This window comes from Agelaius tricolor, unplaced genomic scaffold, assembly GCF_023055355.1.
Source record: "Agelaius tricolor isolate 1412-34295 unplaced genomic scaffold, bAgeTri1.0.p SCAF_18, whole genome shotgun sequence".
NCBI classification, from domain to species: domain Eukaryota; kingdom Metazoa; phylum Chordata; class Aves; order Passeriformes; family Icteridae; genus Agelaius; species Agelaius tricolor.
In genome coordinates, this window is record NW_027269278.1 from 15,158,952 (window position 1) to 15,177,363 (window position 18,412).

The 18,412-nt window shown below is 47.0% G+C and overlaps 1 protein-coding gene across 1 annotated transcript; it reads right to left on the minus strand.

The window, feature by feature from the left end:
- Positions 1–11,337: 11,337 nt before the first annotated feature.
- LOC139597922 (serine protease inhibitor Kazal-type 6-like) lies at positions 11,338–15,748 on the minus strand. Its single transcript, XM_071443748.1, has 4 exons — positions 15,424–15,748; positions 13,307–13,338; positions 12,266–12,378; positions 11,338–11,489 (listed from the first exon to the last, which is right to left on the minus strand). The coding sequence occupies exons 1-4, from the start codon at positions 15,479–15,481 to the stop codon at positions 11,444–11,446; spliced, it is 249 nt and encodes an 82-aa protein (XP_071299849.1). The 5' UTR covers positions 15,482–15,748; the 3' UTR covers positions 11,338–11,443.
- Between the last annotated feature and the right edge of the window lie 2,664 nt (positions 15,749–18,412).

The following is an 18,412-nucleotide window of genomic DNA, read 5'->3' on the forward strand; positions in this document are numbered from 1 at the left end:
TTGGCCTGCAAACAGAAGGTTACAGTGAATGAGCAATACTCATTTCTTTTGCTTTATACAAGCAAAGTTTAAAAAATCAATCTTGATTTTATTTCAGTGACATGAGGGTTCTGTCCCAGAATTTGAGAGCATTCCCTGATCTGAAGGTGATGTGCACTCCTCTTTCAAATATTTTATAAGCTGAGCTGGAACATGCAAGTGTGATCTCAAAGTGATGGTAACACAGAGCTCTTGCTGACAAGTTGTTAGGTGTTTTATGACTAATATGATTTCCCTTACTATATTTTCTGTTTGGGGACTAGCCTTGCAGTTTGGTTTGGTTATCTTCTAAAAATGCTGCTGGGATTTGCTTGGCTGAGATTTTTAAAATCGTGAAGCTGTGGATAAGGCAAGCACAAACCTGATGTTAAAATGACTACAAGAGTCAGGGGGCACCGATGGGAGAGTGGGTTAAAATGGTAAAAGCAGCAGGAATAAATCTGGATTTTGTTGCCATAGTTGGTTGTGGAGGCAGGAGGCATCAGCAGGTTCAGAAAAGAGTTCAGCACCTTCATAGAGAAGTCCACAAGTGGAAGCTAAAGGGAATAGCACTAAAGGGAATAGGAAGGGCTAATAGCCTGCAATAAAAGAATTGGAGGTGCTCAGGAAGATGGGAGTGGGTCACAGAGAGCAGCACCTAAAATGTGGCTGTGCCAAACTCCCACAGTACCTGCAGGGATAAATGGGTAGTTTAGCCCACAACAATGTATTTATTGCTCATAAATGCAGAGGAAAACACCTGTGCTGATTTTTTGTTTCTCCAATGGGGAAGGCAGTTTTGACCTACTTGTATTTCCAAAATGTAGTTAAGCCTGAGGAATAACTATGGACAGCAAAGTTTAAAGGTTTATTCCCTGCTAACATTTACTTTCCTTTTAGATGATGTTGAGGTGCCTGAGAAGTATTTGATTAATGGCTTTCACTATCTCTATTAAAAGAAACAGTATTAAAGTATAATTAAGGAGAAGGAGCGTACAACTTAATTACAGAGCTCATAATTTACCATTCTGCAAAACTCTGGAGAAGCATTAAATGGAGTCTGAACTATTCCAAATATTTTCACTTGTCAGAGACTGTCTCAGGCTCCCAGTACACGTCAAACATTTTGTATTGTTGTTCTGTCTGATTATTCAGACCAGAAGAGACAGTCCATTTCAAAATGAAGTTATTTCAGTAAGCCCTGGATATCTGACAACTCCAATGCCTCACTGTGGCATGAATGCTCATCACTGGAGGTGCATGGAATGACAGCTGAAGCCAGGAACTGAACTGCAAATTCAGCCCCACAAATCCTGCTGCATGACTGTGAAATCTACAGCTACTTGCCAATTTTTATTCCTGACTTGACATTCAACTGACAGCAAGTGGATGCCAAAGGGTTTAAGACAATTTTCCACTCTGTCTGTTCAGATGTATTTAAGGCTGATGTGAGAAGTGCTGAATTCTTGCTCCCAATTAGACCAAGGCCAGGTAAAAACTGTATTTCAGAGGGTGAAGAAAAGCACACAGTTTTGCCCATTCATTAAAGCTGCTTAAAACAAGAAATGCTGGATGAAGAGGCAGAACCCTTGGACATTTCACTGTTGTCACCACAGCAGTTGTGGCAGGTACTGGTGGATTTTGGCAACAGCTGCACACAGCAAAGGGTGCCTGATGGAGTGCTTAGGCTGAGGGGGATTCACAGAGAAAAAAATCAGTGAAAAGAAAATGCTGAGAAAGAGAATAACAGCAGTAGATGAAAAAAATACTGCTCTATCCTGGAGAAGACAAGGGACATCTTGCAGGCATTACAACTTTCTTGTGTGAGCAATATTGGCAATATCTTGTTAGCAGGGACTGGTGCTGATATCTGTGCTTTGAGTGGGCTCTGCACCAGCCAGGACATGCTCCAGATACAGCAGCCCCCAAGACTCAACAAGAGCTGCCTCATGATGGCAGGTGAACAGCTCTGCTTAGGTTTTCCTAAAAATGCTGGAAAACAGCTCTGAGGGCTCACAATGCCACCTTTGACTCTCCTGGCTTTATCTGCTGCACCACACCACTTTAGACATGTATTTCCAGCCCATCTCTATCATCCCCCATTATCCTTTGGATCACTGATAATCACACAAGGCCTCAATCTCATTCATGCATCAGCCCTTTTCTGATGGTGTTTTATAATAGAGAACTTCAAAATGAACTATTTATATACTGATGAGCTTCCTCATACAGCCCTGAGCTTCATTATTTATGCTTATTTAGGAAGTTTGCTCATCTCTGGAGATCCTTTGGTGCTGCTTTGAGCACTTGGATGCTCATTTAGCTCTCAGGAGTCTGTGCCCAGCTTGGCCTGTGTCCTTGCCACACACAGTCACATACAATGCCATGCCATTAATTTCTGTGTCTCTCCTGGCAAATGGTTTTCCCACCAATTCATTTTCTGTTAAGAATGGGTACAAGTCAAAGGGAGATTGTTCTCAAATTGCATAATGCTCAGAGCACTACAGCTGGGGTGCTGGGCACAGTAAAAAGTGCATCATTAACACCCCCTGAAAGTTTTTGTTGCATTGGTTTTTTATTCCTTTAAACTGCCTGGCTGGAATTGCACGCCCACTCTGCTCACACCCCACCATTTGTCAAGGTGTTTATACATCAGAAAAGAGCAGCTTTTATCATTTATCACAGCAGGGGCCAGCTTTGGCTGCAGCTCCTGCATGGAAGGGGACTGGGTGACCTGGAGCAGAGCCTGCATGGTCACTGCTGCTGAGTGATGTCCCCTCCTCCCCCTGCAACACCCCAGAAGACTTTGACCTTGGTGTTTTGAAACACTAAGATTGCATCAGATTTTTAGTGCTAAATATCTGTGGTGGTCAAGCATTTGGTATTCAACAGTGGCAGCCTTGTTCTTCACAATTTGTGCTGCTCTTGAGAGGAAAGCAAGTCAAACTCAGGACCAGGGCATCAAAGAAGTCAGAGTTTACTACAAATTCCTGAGTCAATTCTCTCAGCCTTCAGATCTGATTGGGCTTTTCCCCTCCAGCCTGTTCTGCTTGCTGCAAGATCAGCCCCTGGATTTTGAGTTGGGTCTGTCTCACTCCTCCCAGAGCACAGAGTGCAGGGCCAGACAGCTGGGCATGAATGATGCTTCACAGCCTGGTCCATAAACTTGTTTAAATTGCTTCACATTGGAGGAAAATGGTCACAGATGGATAAAAAAATGGGTGTCAGTGCTGAGCTCGTTCAACAGTTCTGCTTCTGAGCATGTTCTTATTACAGTAAAACTGTGGGGAAAATCCTCCTTCCCAGCTTTGCTTTTTTCCAATGCTCTATGATTTTTTTTCCCCTCACTTCTTAAAAGTTTATTGGAGTGGGTGTGTTGAATCTTTGCATCTCTGTTTCATTGGCCCAGTGGGCTCCTGCTCCATGGCAGGCACTGTGCTGTGGCATGGGAATGACTCAGGGGCTGGAGGAGCTTTGTACCTGATGGATGAGCTTCAAGCCCAGAGCTCCACTGGTGAACACCCAAATTCACCCCTCAGGTGTTTCCCACCCCCAGCTTGGGTCACACTCAAAAAACAAATGGTGGCACAGTAAGAATACTGTAAACGTGACAAATTCTAGTAAAACTTTCTAAGACACCCTGGTTCCTCGGGCAAGATGAGGTGGCTCTAGAATTCTATTCTGCAAAACTTACGATTGTTTATCCAATTTTCTATATTCAGTTCACATTTCATGACACACAGGGGTGTGTGTGTGACATTTGTGAGCAGTGAAAGCTGCATCAGTTTAGTGGAGGAACATGAGCAGAATTTCAAGCAGACACTTAAACTGCAACTGATGCACTTTTGGGTCCCTCTGCTGTCCTAATGATGGATATTTCTTGAATCAGGACCAAAATGAGCACATTTTTGGAAAAGTTAAGTGTATTAAAGTGCCTCAGAGGTGAAAATGATAAAGTGATGTGGGATTTTTTTTTAATGTGATTAATCCCTTACAGATGTGACTAGACAGAACAGGTATGTAGCAAAGTCTTTTTCCATAACAAATGGTACTAAATTAAAACCAAAATTATTTGTGTCTAACCCTTGAAGGAAATTCTGAGCTTCAGATACAGAGGGCTTGTAATTACACCTAGGCAATATCTCTACTCCCACAAATAGTAAATTAGCTGTGATAAACACATTCAGAAGCTGTTAAGCTATTTTGGTTTGATTTACTGAGTAGCTGCTGCTGGAAGACAGCAGGTAAACAATTGAAATTTCTGACTTCTTTAAACAGAATCAAAATATTGTGTTTTGTATGTGCATTTCCACTTTCAAAAAATTTAGGTATATATAGTTCAGCAAGTAGTAAATCACATAACATTCAGTTTTATGGAGCTGAGAGGACGCTGTAGTCACTGATAAATGAGTTTATCATAGCTTGTCCTTCACCCAGCCCAGCAATCCCTGACCAAGTTTATGACAGTTTGCCTGGATTCAAACAGAGATGCTACAAAATAGATGTCTATTTAAACTCAGATCACTGATGCAGAGATATTCATTGCCCTCTGATGCTTGGAAAGGTGCGTTGAGAACCCCACAGCTCCCTGCTGGTCCAGGAGCCTCAGCTGGGTGCTGGGATCAAGGAAAAGGATGAATTGGGGAGAAATGCCTGCCTGCCTCTCTGCTGGCCCTGCAGTTAACCCAGCACTTCACACTAAGAGGTTATGGGCAGCCAGCAAGATGAAAACCCCAAAATGAGCACTAAATCTTGTGAGATTAACATATAAAATCCCTTAATGGAAATGTAGGCACCACAGGTAATTACAGATCCACTGACTCAGTCAAGAACAGGGCACAATTCCAGAAACTGGGGAAGGAAAGGAAGTCACCCCCTACCAGGCCCTAAATTGCAAATTCTCTCATTTTAAACACAAATCCCCACAGGGAAAGAGTGGCTCTCACATCTCCATCACCTTGCCAGCATCCACAAAGCAGCAAAGCCATGGCACAGCCAGGAAGCTCAAGAGCTTTTCACTTCATTCTCACAAGAAAAGCACCATCAAGCCAAGGACCATCCATCTGCTAAGGGCAGGGCTTGAGGCTCATCTCTAATTACCCCTTGTCCTCCCTCCTGTCCCAGCAGCATGGGGCTGCTTCTGAGGGCAGGTGAGGCTTGGCTGCTCAAAGCTGAGTGTTTGGCCAGCACACCTGGAGTAGCTGAAGGAGAAGAGCCCTGTGAAAGCAGAAATAAGGGCTTTTATCTGAGCTTGGCAGGGAGGATCACAGAGCTGCTGCCCTAACAGCTGACACCTGCCAGGCTCCTGGAGCTACCAGGGCAGCATTTGCAGGACGTGTCCCAGGGCTGATCAGGCTGGGGCTTAGGCCACTGGAATTGTTTGCTCCCTCCCATACAACAACATCATGCTGGTTTTTCAAACAAGTTTGCTTTTCTATCACTGAGTTCTCTCAGCCTACTTCTTGAATCGTGATTTGACCTCAAATTAGAAGGGCTTAAACTTTATAAACACATATAGAAATATAGATCAATTTCAGCTCAAACTATATAAACTCTTATACAAATCCATGTCTATTACAGCTTGAACTATATAAACAATATAGAAATCTAGATCTATTTCAGTTTAAACTACATAGATCTATATTTCTATAAGTGTTTATGTAGTTTAAGGTGAAATAGAGCTGTATTTCTCTAAGTGTTTATTTCAGCTTAAACTATATAAACACATATACAAATATAGATCTGTTTCAGGAGGTAGAAGCTTAGGTCTCACCTAATCACCACAGCCCAGGAGCTGGGGCTTTACGAGAAAAAAACAAAAATAAAAACAAAAACATTTCAGGGATGACAGCCTGGCGCCAGAACTACTCTGAAGAGACGCGATGGAAGCACCCGGTCTGTGGCAGCATCCAGTGTCCACCGGCAGTACTGCACCCTGGGATTGACCATTCCAAGGGATCGGCCGGACCTGGGAATGCCACGAGGCTGGGCAGGGAGCAGCAGCACAGCCTCAGCTGCAGGAGCTCCTCTGAGACCGCACGGGGGTGCGGGGGATGCGGGGATGCTGCTGCTGTGCTGCCCCACGGCTGGTGGGCGCAGGAGCGGGCACTGCCTGGGTCTCCTTTCTCGGGGGGGAAATCCCTCACAGAGGCTGAGGCCAAGCCTCAGATGAGCTCAGTGAAAAGTGCAGAAGATGTGCCCTGCTCAGATCCCAGCACCGATGCTAAATCTCAGTGTTTGCACCTGGCACAGTAACCAAAAAGCATTGCCCAAATCACAGAGATATGAACCCAACTCACCCCAGCTGCGCTTTTCTGCCCCCAAACTTCATCCTCCAGGGTCTGCAGGAGAGGTGAGCCATGTCCTGTGGGAATAGAGCGGATGAGTACTCCCAGGCCAAGGAATTCATTCCCTTTTCCCCCTTACATGAAGGGGACTGCTCCCTGTGCCTGAGCTTCTGCATGGGAGGCGATGGAGCCTGCCCCAGCAGAGCCCTAGGACCCCTAAAGTTACATTTTGCTATTTTTCTCATTTTTGCGGGGCTGACCTCCTCCCAGAGGCCGGGCTTCGGGGCTGCTCTGCGGAAGGAGCCTGTGCAGCAGGAGCAGAGCCCGCTCCCGGTTCCCGGCGGTCACCAGAGGGAGCCCAATGCCCGGGAACGGCGCATCCTGCGGGACACGGAGGGCCGGGGGCCTCCTGTGCTCCCCTGGCTCCGTTCTAATGGGGAGCACCACGACCAGGCCAAAGCAGAGCCCCGCTGGCCCGGTGTAACTGTGCATGAGGATTTAGGGCATGGCTAGAAGGAGTTGAGATGAGTTTATCGCCTGGCTTTGTCACAGGTGACTGCCCAAAATCACCCTGCCACAGAAAGACACAACATTCCTTGGCAAGGCCAGAAGTGTCAGAGGCAGCCCCCGCCATGGCAGCAACGTTTCTGTTCGTTCACAATTAATTGAGCAATTTTAGCTTCAAAGGGTGGAGGGCATCCCTCTGCCCCTACAGAAACTCAGTTTTGACCTGATCCTTCAAGTCCTGATTGAAGCTGTGCCAAAGCCCTGCTGCCTCCAGAATCCTGAGGAAATTATCTTCTTCTTGAAGCCCTTGTCCCTCATTGCCCCACGAGTGACAAAGCCAAAGCTGTGCTTGAAGCACCACCTCACCTGGGGGTTTGAGACGAGCTTCTCTTCCTGTGACACCTGCATTTCCATAGGGGTAAAACCTTGTTCCTCCCCCATTCTTCCTTTCTGTTTTGGGGTAACCCTTGTCTTCCACATTTTCAAAGCCTTCTCCAGCATTTTCTGAGCTGCCTTATAGGACACCTAGACCACACACAATTACTGCAGCTGCTCCTGATAGAAGCTCTTAAACTACATTGTTAATTTCTGGGGGAAAAAACCCACAAACAACCCACCCACAAAAGCAGGCAAGAAACCCACAACACCCCCACCAGCTCCCAAAAAACAAACACCACCACTCACACCACTAAGCACACCCCTCACCTTCTCTTTGCTCTGTAGTCCATGCAAACAGGCAAATCCCTTCCCCAGGCTCCTATTTAAGCCCTCCAGCTGTGATGGAGGGAATTGTTGGCTGATTCCCAACATCTGGCAGCCCTTTCACCCCAGGGCAGGCTCAGCTGTTCTCTAATCCATGAGGGCCCCAATGCACTCTGACATCCTCCTGCTGCTCCCTGCAAATGTCACCATCTACATCTTTGCAGTGCTCTGAAACTCTTCTACAGCTCTCCCATCGTGAGCAATCATTCTCTCTGTCCCCATGGCTCAGGATCCCATCCACTGTTCAGTTTGGAGCCCTGCCCCAAAATAAGAAAAAAACCCAAAAAACTGAAGTGAGAAATCAGCAAGAGAGTCGAGGGCTGGAGCTCAGTGAGAGGAGGCAGAGGGAGGTGGGGTCACTCAGCCTGGTGAGAAGGAGATTTCAGAGGGAAGTAACATCAATGACCAGTAAAAAAGCAGGTTCCTGAGCAGGTGGATTCAGACTCTTCATGGTGGTGCATGGTTTGGAGATGAGACAGTTGGAAGAAAAGGTGTTGAAATTGGGTACACAAGGAAAAAATTCTTTGCCAAATCCTGGCACAGACAGCCCAAGGAGGAGGTTGCACATCCACCTTTGAGGGCTCTCAGCTGGGTAGAGCCCTGAGGGGCCTGATAAGATCTCAGCACTAACCCTGCCCTGAGCAGGAGGTTGGACCAGAGTCCTTCCCAAGCTGATCCAGCCTGCTCCTCTTTGGGAAAAGAAGATGAACCTGAACGATAACCAAGTCCAGAGCTTCCTCCCCAGCCAGGCTGTGGGAACCCTGCAGTCAGCACCACCACCACCCTTGGATCATCCCATGGCAGCTTGAAAAGCCCTGTCAAACACTGTGAATGTCAAGGGAAAAAAGTAGGGCAAAGGATCCCAGTGAGCTGTGCCAGTGCCACGTGCCTGTGCTGGGGAGGGGGAGGAGGAGGAGGAGGAGGAGGAGGAGGAGGAAGCACAGTTGAGCTCACAAGTTAAATGGGCCAAGAGCTGGACACAGTAAAGGATCAGCTGCAGCACCAGCAGAGTGAGGCTGTGAGAGGGAAATAACATCCTTCCCTTTGCCATGGGCATGGGCTGGTCACAGGAGGGTGCTCAGCTGTGAGCAGTGGCTGCCTTGCCCTCAGACCACGCACAGAATTCATTCTGGTTGCATTTTACCTGGTGAGGGGACTGAGTGAGGTGTGGGGAGAGCCTGGCCCTCATTCCACTGCCAGGGGTGGCTCCCACCCCAGCCTCTGCCCCTTCCTCCCAGGAGAAGAGCTGTGAAGATGCTCAGATGTTACCTAAGAGAGATCTCAAATGTATCATGACTCACTCACCTTCCAAAGCTGTCAAAAAACAAAACAAAACAAAAAACACAAAAAAACCCCACATAAACAACCCAAACCCAACACAATTTCAAAGGTGTAAGAAGAAAACCAAGGAAAAACAGTGGCTGAAGGTTTGAATTCTGTTTTGGTGTGTGTTTCTGGGGAGGAAGCCAGACACAGACGGGGGCTCAGGCTGGGCATCCTTTGGCCACTGCTGCCCTGTCCCAGGGATCCATCAGCCCCACTGGGAAGGTGAATCCAGCTTTCAAAACCCAAGGGTGAGCACACCTGGCACCAGCAAAGCATCCCTTCCATCCCAGTTAACTGGAACCATTCATGGAACCAGCCTGCTCAGATGGATCACAACTGAAGTGGCCTTTGTTGGAGCTCTGCCTCTCTTGGCCTCTCCTGGGGACAACATTTTGGGAAGTGTCCCCAAGTGAGGGAAGTCATTTCCTCAAAGCAGATTACTCCCACTCTCCACTTCCCTGGCACAGGTGGAGGAGATGGTAGTTGGGTCTGTGAGGTATGGAGGTGTTTTATTTGCTATTTTCTCTGAAAAAAAAACAAGATAAATGATGGTTATTTAACACTGAACTTCTGCAATTTCTGTTCTCTTGTGATCTGTCCTTGTTATCTCAGCCTCCAGATTTAAAAGGATTAGATATGGCAATATGCTGTGAGAAGTTTGGAGTCACTGATTGCCATCTCAGGCTTAAAGATGCCCCATGGCTCTTCTCTCATTAAAATGTCATTTTCCATGCTAAAATGGGGTCTTTTTGCCCTCGTCCTCTGAACATGGTGCTGGTCCAGTGCCTCACAATGTAACAGGATCATCACAGGATAACACAGTAGGAGAAGTGGTGGAGGCCATCCTGCTCCAAGCTGGAGGGTTGGAGAGGCACTTTCCCAATGTCTTCTTCAGGACCACTTGTGCCTCTTGCTCCCCTCAATCCCACCCATGCTCTGCATGTCCTGTGGAGTTTGCAAACATAACATCTGAATTTAAATCCAAACAAGGGCCCAGGCTGTACAACTGGGCCACAGAGAGGGTTGGTCTGCTTCAAAGAAGAGGTGGCAGATTTTGCAACAATCCAGTAGGCTGGGATGGGGAAAACATCAGGATCAAAGGCTGCTGGTCTGAGAGAAGCTCCAAAACAAAGCTTTGCCTGTGCAGCTCAGCCACTGGCTGCCTGGGAAGTTACCAAATGACAAAGCATTTCCCAGAACTGGGTTATGTGGATTACCAGAGAAGAAGCTGGTATTAGGTGTGCTGAGCACCTTGCTGAAGCCTCTCTTTTTAGGCATTGTGCCCCAGCTGAGTTCAAAGCTGGGATTGTGGCATGAGAGGCGAATGCTCAAGCTCTGTCCAAACAAGGTCCAAAGGTTTAGGTGCTCAGCATTTAGGTGCTTGCAAAAGATGTTGACCCCTGAGGCTCATGATAAATCTAAAGCTCCCTTTGAAAGTTAAGTGTTTAACATGAAGGTGCTACTGTCCCATTGATCTACTGCCAATGTTTTAACAAGAGAATGCCACAAGTATTTCCCTGTGAGAGTTTTGCACAGTAAAAGGGGAGAGACCGTAAAATTACTTTTCTTGTGTTTGCACAAAGAGGGATTTGTCAGCCAGAGTGAAGAAGAGAGAGGGCAGCAGTGTGAAAAGTGAAGAAAGGAATGAAGTCTGTGTATTAAAAATTGTAAATAAATGCAAACATGTGTGCCTAGAAAATCAAGGTCTGTGTATAATTCAGAGAGAATTTATCCTAGAGAAGGGGCGAGTAAGCCCACAGCTCTTCTGCTCCAGGGAATATTTTTTTAAAATTATTGACAATTTATACAATCTGGCTCTCTTCTAAATATAATTTTATTAGCATGAGAAGCCACTTGGCAGCAGGAAAGCAACGCTGGTGAGTTCACAGTTTCCAAGACAAAGCGTTCTCTAAGAGGAAAGAAGGGAAAAGGCTCATTTGGGAAGAAGATCCTTGCAGCTTCTGCCTAAAACCAGCCTCCACCTGCCATCTTCTGGGTGCAGGCTTAAATGGAGCAATATTTCCCTACCCTCAGCTTGCTTGTCTCTGCTTTCCAAAGGAGATGAGGCATATGCAGTCACGCTGCTCATCAGCTCTCCCATCACCCTCCCACAATAACCCCTGAGAGAAGGAACAGGGCTATGGAGGCTGGGAAGGGAACCAAGGCTCCTGCTGGCACCCACCCCCTGGCATGGGCAGAGTCGGGCAGGAGCAGTTTTTGGCTGCCCAGCATGTGCCAGTTTGCCAGGCAGGACAGGACAGAGGAGCTGTGGCTGGAAGGGGCAGGAGGGCACAGCCCACGGAGCCGTGGGAATCGCGTTCCTTGCCCAGAGCAGGTGATGCAACAGCACAGGGGAGCAGAGCCAGCATCAGGCTCCAGCATAGCTGGATCAAAGCGTTTTTCTGGGTCTTATGGAAGAAAGAATCCAGTCAAGGAATGGTGCTGAGTGTTATTTTATTGAGCAGAGGCAGCAGAGGGAGGACGGGCTGCTCCTGTCCATGGCCGAGGGCAGCTCAGCTCCTGCTGCTCAGTCCAGGGAGGACTCAGCATTTCCCCAGGTGCTTCAATCTTATTTTCCCTCCACTCCTCCTGTAAAAGGAGGGAGAGAGACTTAGACCAAGCAGCAAATGACAGACACAGCAGTGTGGGACAGAGCTCACCCACCCCAACAGGCCTGACTGGTGCCAGTGTATCTCCCTGGTACCTCACAAGGAGCACCCAGCCATTTTCCCCTCTCCTCATTCTTCTCTGATTTGCATTCTCTGATTTGCCCCAGGATAAGGCAGCCTTGACTGCACACTAAATGTAGGGATTGCTAAGGAAAAACATTTTTCAAGCACATTCCATCCATCAGGGATGGCTCCTATTACATCTCCTCTAAAAGGTGACAGAGCACAGGAAAAGGAGAGACATCCTGTTCTTCCTCTGAGATCTTGTGTCTTGTTCCACAAAGTTCATTCAGACTTTTCAGGAATAACTTGGCATGGCTCAGCTCCCACATTCCTCCAGCACTTCTCAGTACCCAGGAGTGTGGGCAGTGAGAGCTGCAGCCTGTGGCACATAGTGGGAATTGTGCATCAATTTAGTGCTTGTGGAAGGTACAGGCAGGATGCATTCGCTTCTCAGGCCCTGTGCTGCCTCTCAGCATGGCAACCAGCATCCTGCAACGCCCAGAAATGAATTAAAATTAACTCATAGCACACAGCTCTGCTCCAAGGAGGAAATGTTCCGCTTGGCACGGTTCAGAGGCCGGTCCATACAAGAGGAGCAGCCTGGATGCAGGGCTTCCCCTCCGTGAAGAACACCCCTAGATCCATGGCAATGAAGGCAAAGTCTGCTGTGTCAGTGCCCCCAGTGTCACTTACAGCACTGCCTTGCAGAAGGCACACTTGTTCCCATAGGTGACGCCATCCGTGCCGCAGTGAGGGTTGGACTCCCTCGTGCAGTACACGCTTCTGTTTAGGAACTCTCTACAGATCTAGGAATAATAATTAAAAAAAGAACCCTTTCAGGACCCCCATACTCTTTGTTTCACTTTCCAAACTGGACCCAAGGTCATTAATGTAAGGCTTTTTCTGAAAAGCGCTGACACTGCCTGTTATCTGACAGAAAAGGCCCTCCCAGAAATGAACAGAAGCAACATTTCAGGGGAAATTTGGCCCCGTGTTTGAGGAAGGAAATTGTAGTCACCTGGGAGAAGTCTTGACCTCCCAACAACAGGAGTGGATTAGCCTAGGCATGCATGAGGAGAGTCAGCAGTGATGCTCTGTCAGGCACTTGGAGCTGAGCTACCTCCCTGCTGCATGACTTCAGGTGTCTTGAGAAACCCTGCACTCAGTTTGGTGCTTGCTAAGCTCCTGCTTTCCCAGAGGAAGGAGGGAGAAACCATAAGGAAATTCCCAAGGGAATTAAAAGTTATGCCCAGGAAGTGTACAGGTATTTTGTCTCTCTACAAATCCCAGGGATTAACTAAATTTAGGGAAATAGGACACTCAATAATCCATTTGCTTCATGAGAACATTGGATAGTGAAGCCAAGTCAAAAGTGGTGCAAGCACATAAGCATTTGCTAAACCAACCATTTACTTCCCTGCTCTACCTGCTAACGTGGCCACACAACATTCCCCAGGTAGCAGTGAACTCCCCAGCTCTGGGAATACTTGGAAGGACCCACCTGCTCCCAGCAGACATTAAAAACTGTTTACCCAGCACCAAGATTTTGGTTATAAAAACATTCCTCCAAAGTGAAATGCCATGACTGGATGTGGCACTCGGTGCTATGGTTTAGTTGACAGGGTGGTGATCAGTCAAAGGTTGGATTCGATGATCTTGGAGGTCTTTTCCACCAGTAATGATTCCTTGGTTCTATTTAATGCAGATTCAGCAAGCAGAAACTGCAGCACTAACCTCTTCAATCTCCTGACCTGCTACATCTCGAACTAAAAGGGAAAAAAAAAAAAAGCAAATAAAAACCAGACAGGTTTTACACGTCAGCATTACTTTCTGATAAAGCCTGAGCTAAATCCACAAACCTTTTATGCAAACCACAGTGAAACACACTCCAGGCTTTTCCTACTCCGTCATCCCTCACGGGGGAAGAGGGGGCAGGAAATACATTATCTGAATTGCTTTTTAGTATTTTCCTATTTTGAAAAATGCTACTAAAATACCATGCAATCATTCATTCAGCTGCTAGCTACACCTCAGACACATAACCCAATCTCCTGGAAGGCAGCCACTCCTGGGGAAGCAAGCTGCCATATCAGATGTGGAGCTGTGCTCCCAGAGACTTTAAACCCATGGTGGCTTTTTAGGCTTTGAGGCTCCTGCACCTCTGAACCACCAGCAAGCGGCTGGTGCTGCTGACAGGAGGGGACTGTGGAGCAGGAGATCCTGAGGTTGGGTTCCAGCCATGCTCAGCACAGCCCAGACACCCTCCCAGGATGGGCTCAGCCCAGGTGAGACACAAAGAGATGTCACGGGGTGACAGAGAGCAGAACAGGCAGCACTGGTCAGAACCAGCACCAAAATCCCCTCTGTAACCACGGGCTCTGGGCTCTGAGCTCATCAGTCCATGCTCTTCATGTTTCTTCCCATCAAAGGCAGCAGGCAGGAGTGTAGGTTGAGTCAGAGCTGTGAAATGGGGCGACCCTGTCACGTCTCTAAGGGGGAGCCTGGCACTCCAGGGTGGGTTGAATGCAGATCTGCAGAATCTGGGTCACAGCTGAGTGGGATGAACACCCAGCACTTGGTGAGGCTGTACCTGCTGGTCAGCAAGGTCACTGCCAGCTGTGGGGTGGCTCTGGGCAGGAGGGGGAAGGACCCTGTCCTACACTCATCCCTCCCCAGTGGAAATCCCACCCAACCCTCAGTCAGCTCAACCCTCATCCATCAAGCCTTCCTACTTCTTTTGCTATTTCTGTTGTCCTTTGGTGGTTTTTTTCCTGGTGCTGGCACATTTACCCTGTCCTCAGGTTTGGCTAGGCTGCTGTAATGTTGAAGGCACTGGTATGGCTATCTGCATATTATTTACAAAACAGCTCATTAAATAGGTTTTATAAATATTACATGCAGCTACAGAAGAATTTGTGATGATGGCTCTTGACATCTGTTTATTTTACAGGAGATCACAGGGTTTGCTGCTATTCTGCCCGGCCTTGGAAGGAAGAATCAGCCTTCTGACGGAACCCAGGCCCAATTAAGACTCAATTAGAGACAGATGAATATTTCATAACGAATAATGTGTACAAAGCAATTCACCTCTTCTCCATGCACAGCTTGCCATTTTCTCAAGTGACTTCTTTATTCAAATTACTCAAAGAAAAACAAGTGTAAATAATTCTTGTTCCACATTTTCTTCAGTAACTGTTGCCACACACCTTGCAGAGCTGGGGCAGCTGGACTCAAGCAAGTAATAACACTGACATGATCTACAGGTTCAAAAATCATCACTCAGCTTCCCCACATGATCACAGAGATGGGTAAATCTCCAGATAAATAGCTGCTGGATCCTTTTAATTTGCCCTCTTTGTTCTGACTCCTTGAGGACATTTGAATTTAATTTTCAGGCTTTTCTCTGCAACATCAACGAAAGCTGAAACTTTCATCTAATTACGTCTCCACATCTCCAAGGAAAACACCAAATACCAAGATGCTCAGGATCAAAACAAGAGCAGATGACCTGGAGGTGAGCGAGTTTCTTCTCTAACTGGTTCAGCAAAACTCTCCAGTGAACGCTTGTACCAAAAATTCATAATTACACTCTGCTTTGGTATATTTGCTGAAGAAATGCTCAGAATTTGCTCGCTCTGTCTCCCAGTGACACGTCCACTACATTATCCACTGCAGAGGCACACGAGGAGTGGAAATATGTCATATGAGCGAGCAAGTCCTGCAGATATTTTCTACTTGCTCAGCTTTATCTTCAAGCCTGTCAGCCAGTGATCAAGACTTTCCAAAATTTGTTGTCAGGAGAGGTTTTGGTGTTTGTTTTTCTTTTCTAGGCTAGGGAAAAGATGACTTACCCGAGAAGAAAGAGAGCAGCAGCAGGCTGAGAAGCACCAAGGCACCTGTAGCCCTCATGCTGCAGGAAGCTCTTTAGTCCAAGGTCAGAGCAGGAGGTGCTGTCCCAGTCCCAGAGCCCACAGTGTGCACACAGAGCTGCCTTTCTGTGTATTTATGTGCCTGTCCATAGCTGTCCTCATTCCCCACCTTAATTGTGAGAACTTCTCCACTTGGTTTCTAAAGCCATTATTGGTCCTGGCCGGTTTATGGTGCTTTAAGGAATGCTGCCCTGTCCACATCAAACCTAGAAAGGGATAATTACATGAGTGATAGAAGTGCTTGTAACGTAATTATATTTTATTTTTTTTTCTAAATAGTCACAGGATTCTCACAAGGGTGAATTTTCAAAGCAGTGATTCATCAGGGAAGCTGGTAATTTTCATTCTCTGGGCCCTCTCCGAATGCCAGCACCGAGTGATGACACTCACTAGACGTTACGAAATAAATCACAGCATGAGAATGTGTTGTCTGTGAAACCAATTATACGTTGTTCCCTGGCTATTTTTGAGGATGGTTCTAAATTTGTGGAGTTGGGGTGGAGAAGAGCTGGGCTGTGACATGCTCTCCTCGCTGTGTGCACAGTCCCAGATAGGACTGCTGACTCTCCTCCCTGAACTATTTAAACTCTAGCTGTCAATGTTTTCCCAGTTTTTCACATTCACAAACATATGTTAGGGCTCTGCTCCCACCGCAAGTGGCAGTGGTGGGAATTTGATGGGGAATTGGCAGATCCAAGCTCTATTTCCAGCTGAGGCTGTGCAAGGATTTGTGTTCAGGCACACCATTCGCCAAACACCTCTCCAGATAAGAATAAGCCTAAATTTTAGTATGTTTTCCAAAGGAGGCAAGGCTTAGGAGAGGAATGTGTGTAGATATATCTGGGTTTCAGTTCCCCCACTGAATTTTGAATACACAACTAGTTGCAGCCAAATTTTACACAGGAGTGAAAAAAAAAAAAAATTATAAATAAAGATCACATTTCTATACATTTTTTCTAGCAACAGAGGAAAGATGCTACCAGCATGCCCAGCCAGTTTCTGCAGGAGAGCAATGCCATGGGTGCCCTACACCTGGGGAAGCAAACTGAAATCAGTTTGCAGCTTGTCAGACATCTTAAAATCCACACAGTGGCAGGGAAACCATGACTGACAGGCGAATCCTGGGCTGTCTATTAAGGGTGATCTCACGACGCAGCCTCTCTTGTAATTTAGTTATCAAACCCGTCAGCCGCAGCGCCATTCCCAGCCACGCTCAGTTCTGCCACTCACAGCACTCCTTGTTTGCCTTTTCTGCTCTCAGACGTCACCACAGCCTCGATGCCTCAGTCCCTTATCTGCCCAAACAATGTTTTGGTTGCTGCAGCACAGCTGGGCTGGCTCCAGCCTCAGCAAACACAGGCAGGGACCAACCCCTTCTGGGCTGAGCCGAGGAAAAGGCTGAATTTCCAGCCAGGTGGAAATTGTTATTGCCCCTTTCCACTTCTTGGTGACACCTGAGCAGGGAATTGGCAGCAAAGGTGGGGGAATTCTGTCCCCCTCAGGGGTAGGAGAAGGGCACTTGGACCTTGCTGTGCAGCCTCAGGGGCAGCTGGGCAGAATCTTGCTGGTGTCAACCTGACTGTGCTGGCCAATTTTTAGATTTAAATGCTACAAAACCTTTCATCTTCTAAAGTCCTTGCTAGAGGCTTGTGAGACAGCCACATATTCACCACTTGCCCCCCATTTTGCTGCAGGTGAGCAGCTCTTCTTTGGGCTTTTCCAAAGCCTTCTGAGCAGCTATCTGACTTCCTCAGCCACAAACTACCTCTGAAGAGGAGGCTCACCATAAGACCTTGCCACTGAAGACCATTTCCTGCTATGGCCAGAACTCCACTGCTCTGTGGCCACTATGTGAGCCTCTTGTCCAACAAGGAATTATAAAACAATTCAACAAACACATCCAAACTGGCTACTTTTACTGTTCCTTAACTATTTTCTCAGACACACAAGCAGGTAATTAGTGAGGACTCTTGTGACTCTCCAATTTCTCTCTCTTTTCTTAGGAGCAGGCACAAAGGTATGATGTAATTTATCTTACCTGTAGTAACACCAAAAGAACCCATGAAAATAAGAATTCCCATTCTTCTTTCTGCTCTCTATGCTGGCTCTAGGGAAGGATAAGTCTCTCACATTCTGGTGGGGAGCACCTACAAAATTCTTGGTCAAGAAATTATCTAGTTCAGGAGAAAAGACCAAAAAAAGTGTCTTGAAAGTCACAGATTTTGTCCTAAATATCAGCCTTAGCAGCAGGTGTTCTTTTACATAACAAGAGAATGGGAGGTGGAGAAAGGATGAGGAAGGGAGTGTGTTAGCCATGGCACTTGGGATTTTTTTTGCTTGTGTTGTTTGCATATTAACTCCTTGACTCACCCAAAAAGATGGCACATCATCACCAACAGTCATAGATGTCATTTTTCCTGCAGTGCACGCTTCAGGCTCCCACAAAGATGTTATCTTCACACCTTTTTTCCCCAGATAGAAAACACATTTGAGCTGCTAGCACATCTTCTTGCCCTTCTTTCCTGGAGTTAGAAAACCTAAAACCTTTTCCTGAAGGGCCCTCTGCCTCAAATACCACCAGTACAGCTTTTTAGATCTCTTCTCCAAGAAGCTGAAAGCCTGAGCCCAGTCTAATTTCTCCTCAGGTTCTCATTAGGCTCATTACAGCCTTGCCTAGCTTGCTGCAATTTTCTGCTGATGGGCACAATCTCAATGGACACACCCTTCAAGGAAGCAGCAGTTCCTAAGTTTCTTCCCTATGAGATACCTCCTCCCTTTGCCATGAGCCTCCTTTTTATAATGCACCACCAGACCTGCCCCTTGCCCAGGTGGGACCAGGTAAAGCTGATCACACCCCCTTTCACACTCCCCCAGAACCATCCCACCAGGCCAAGGCCCCTAAAAGGAACAG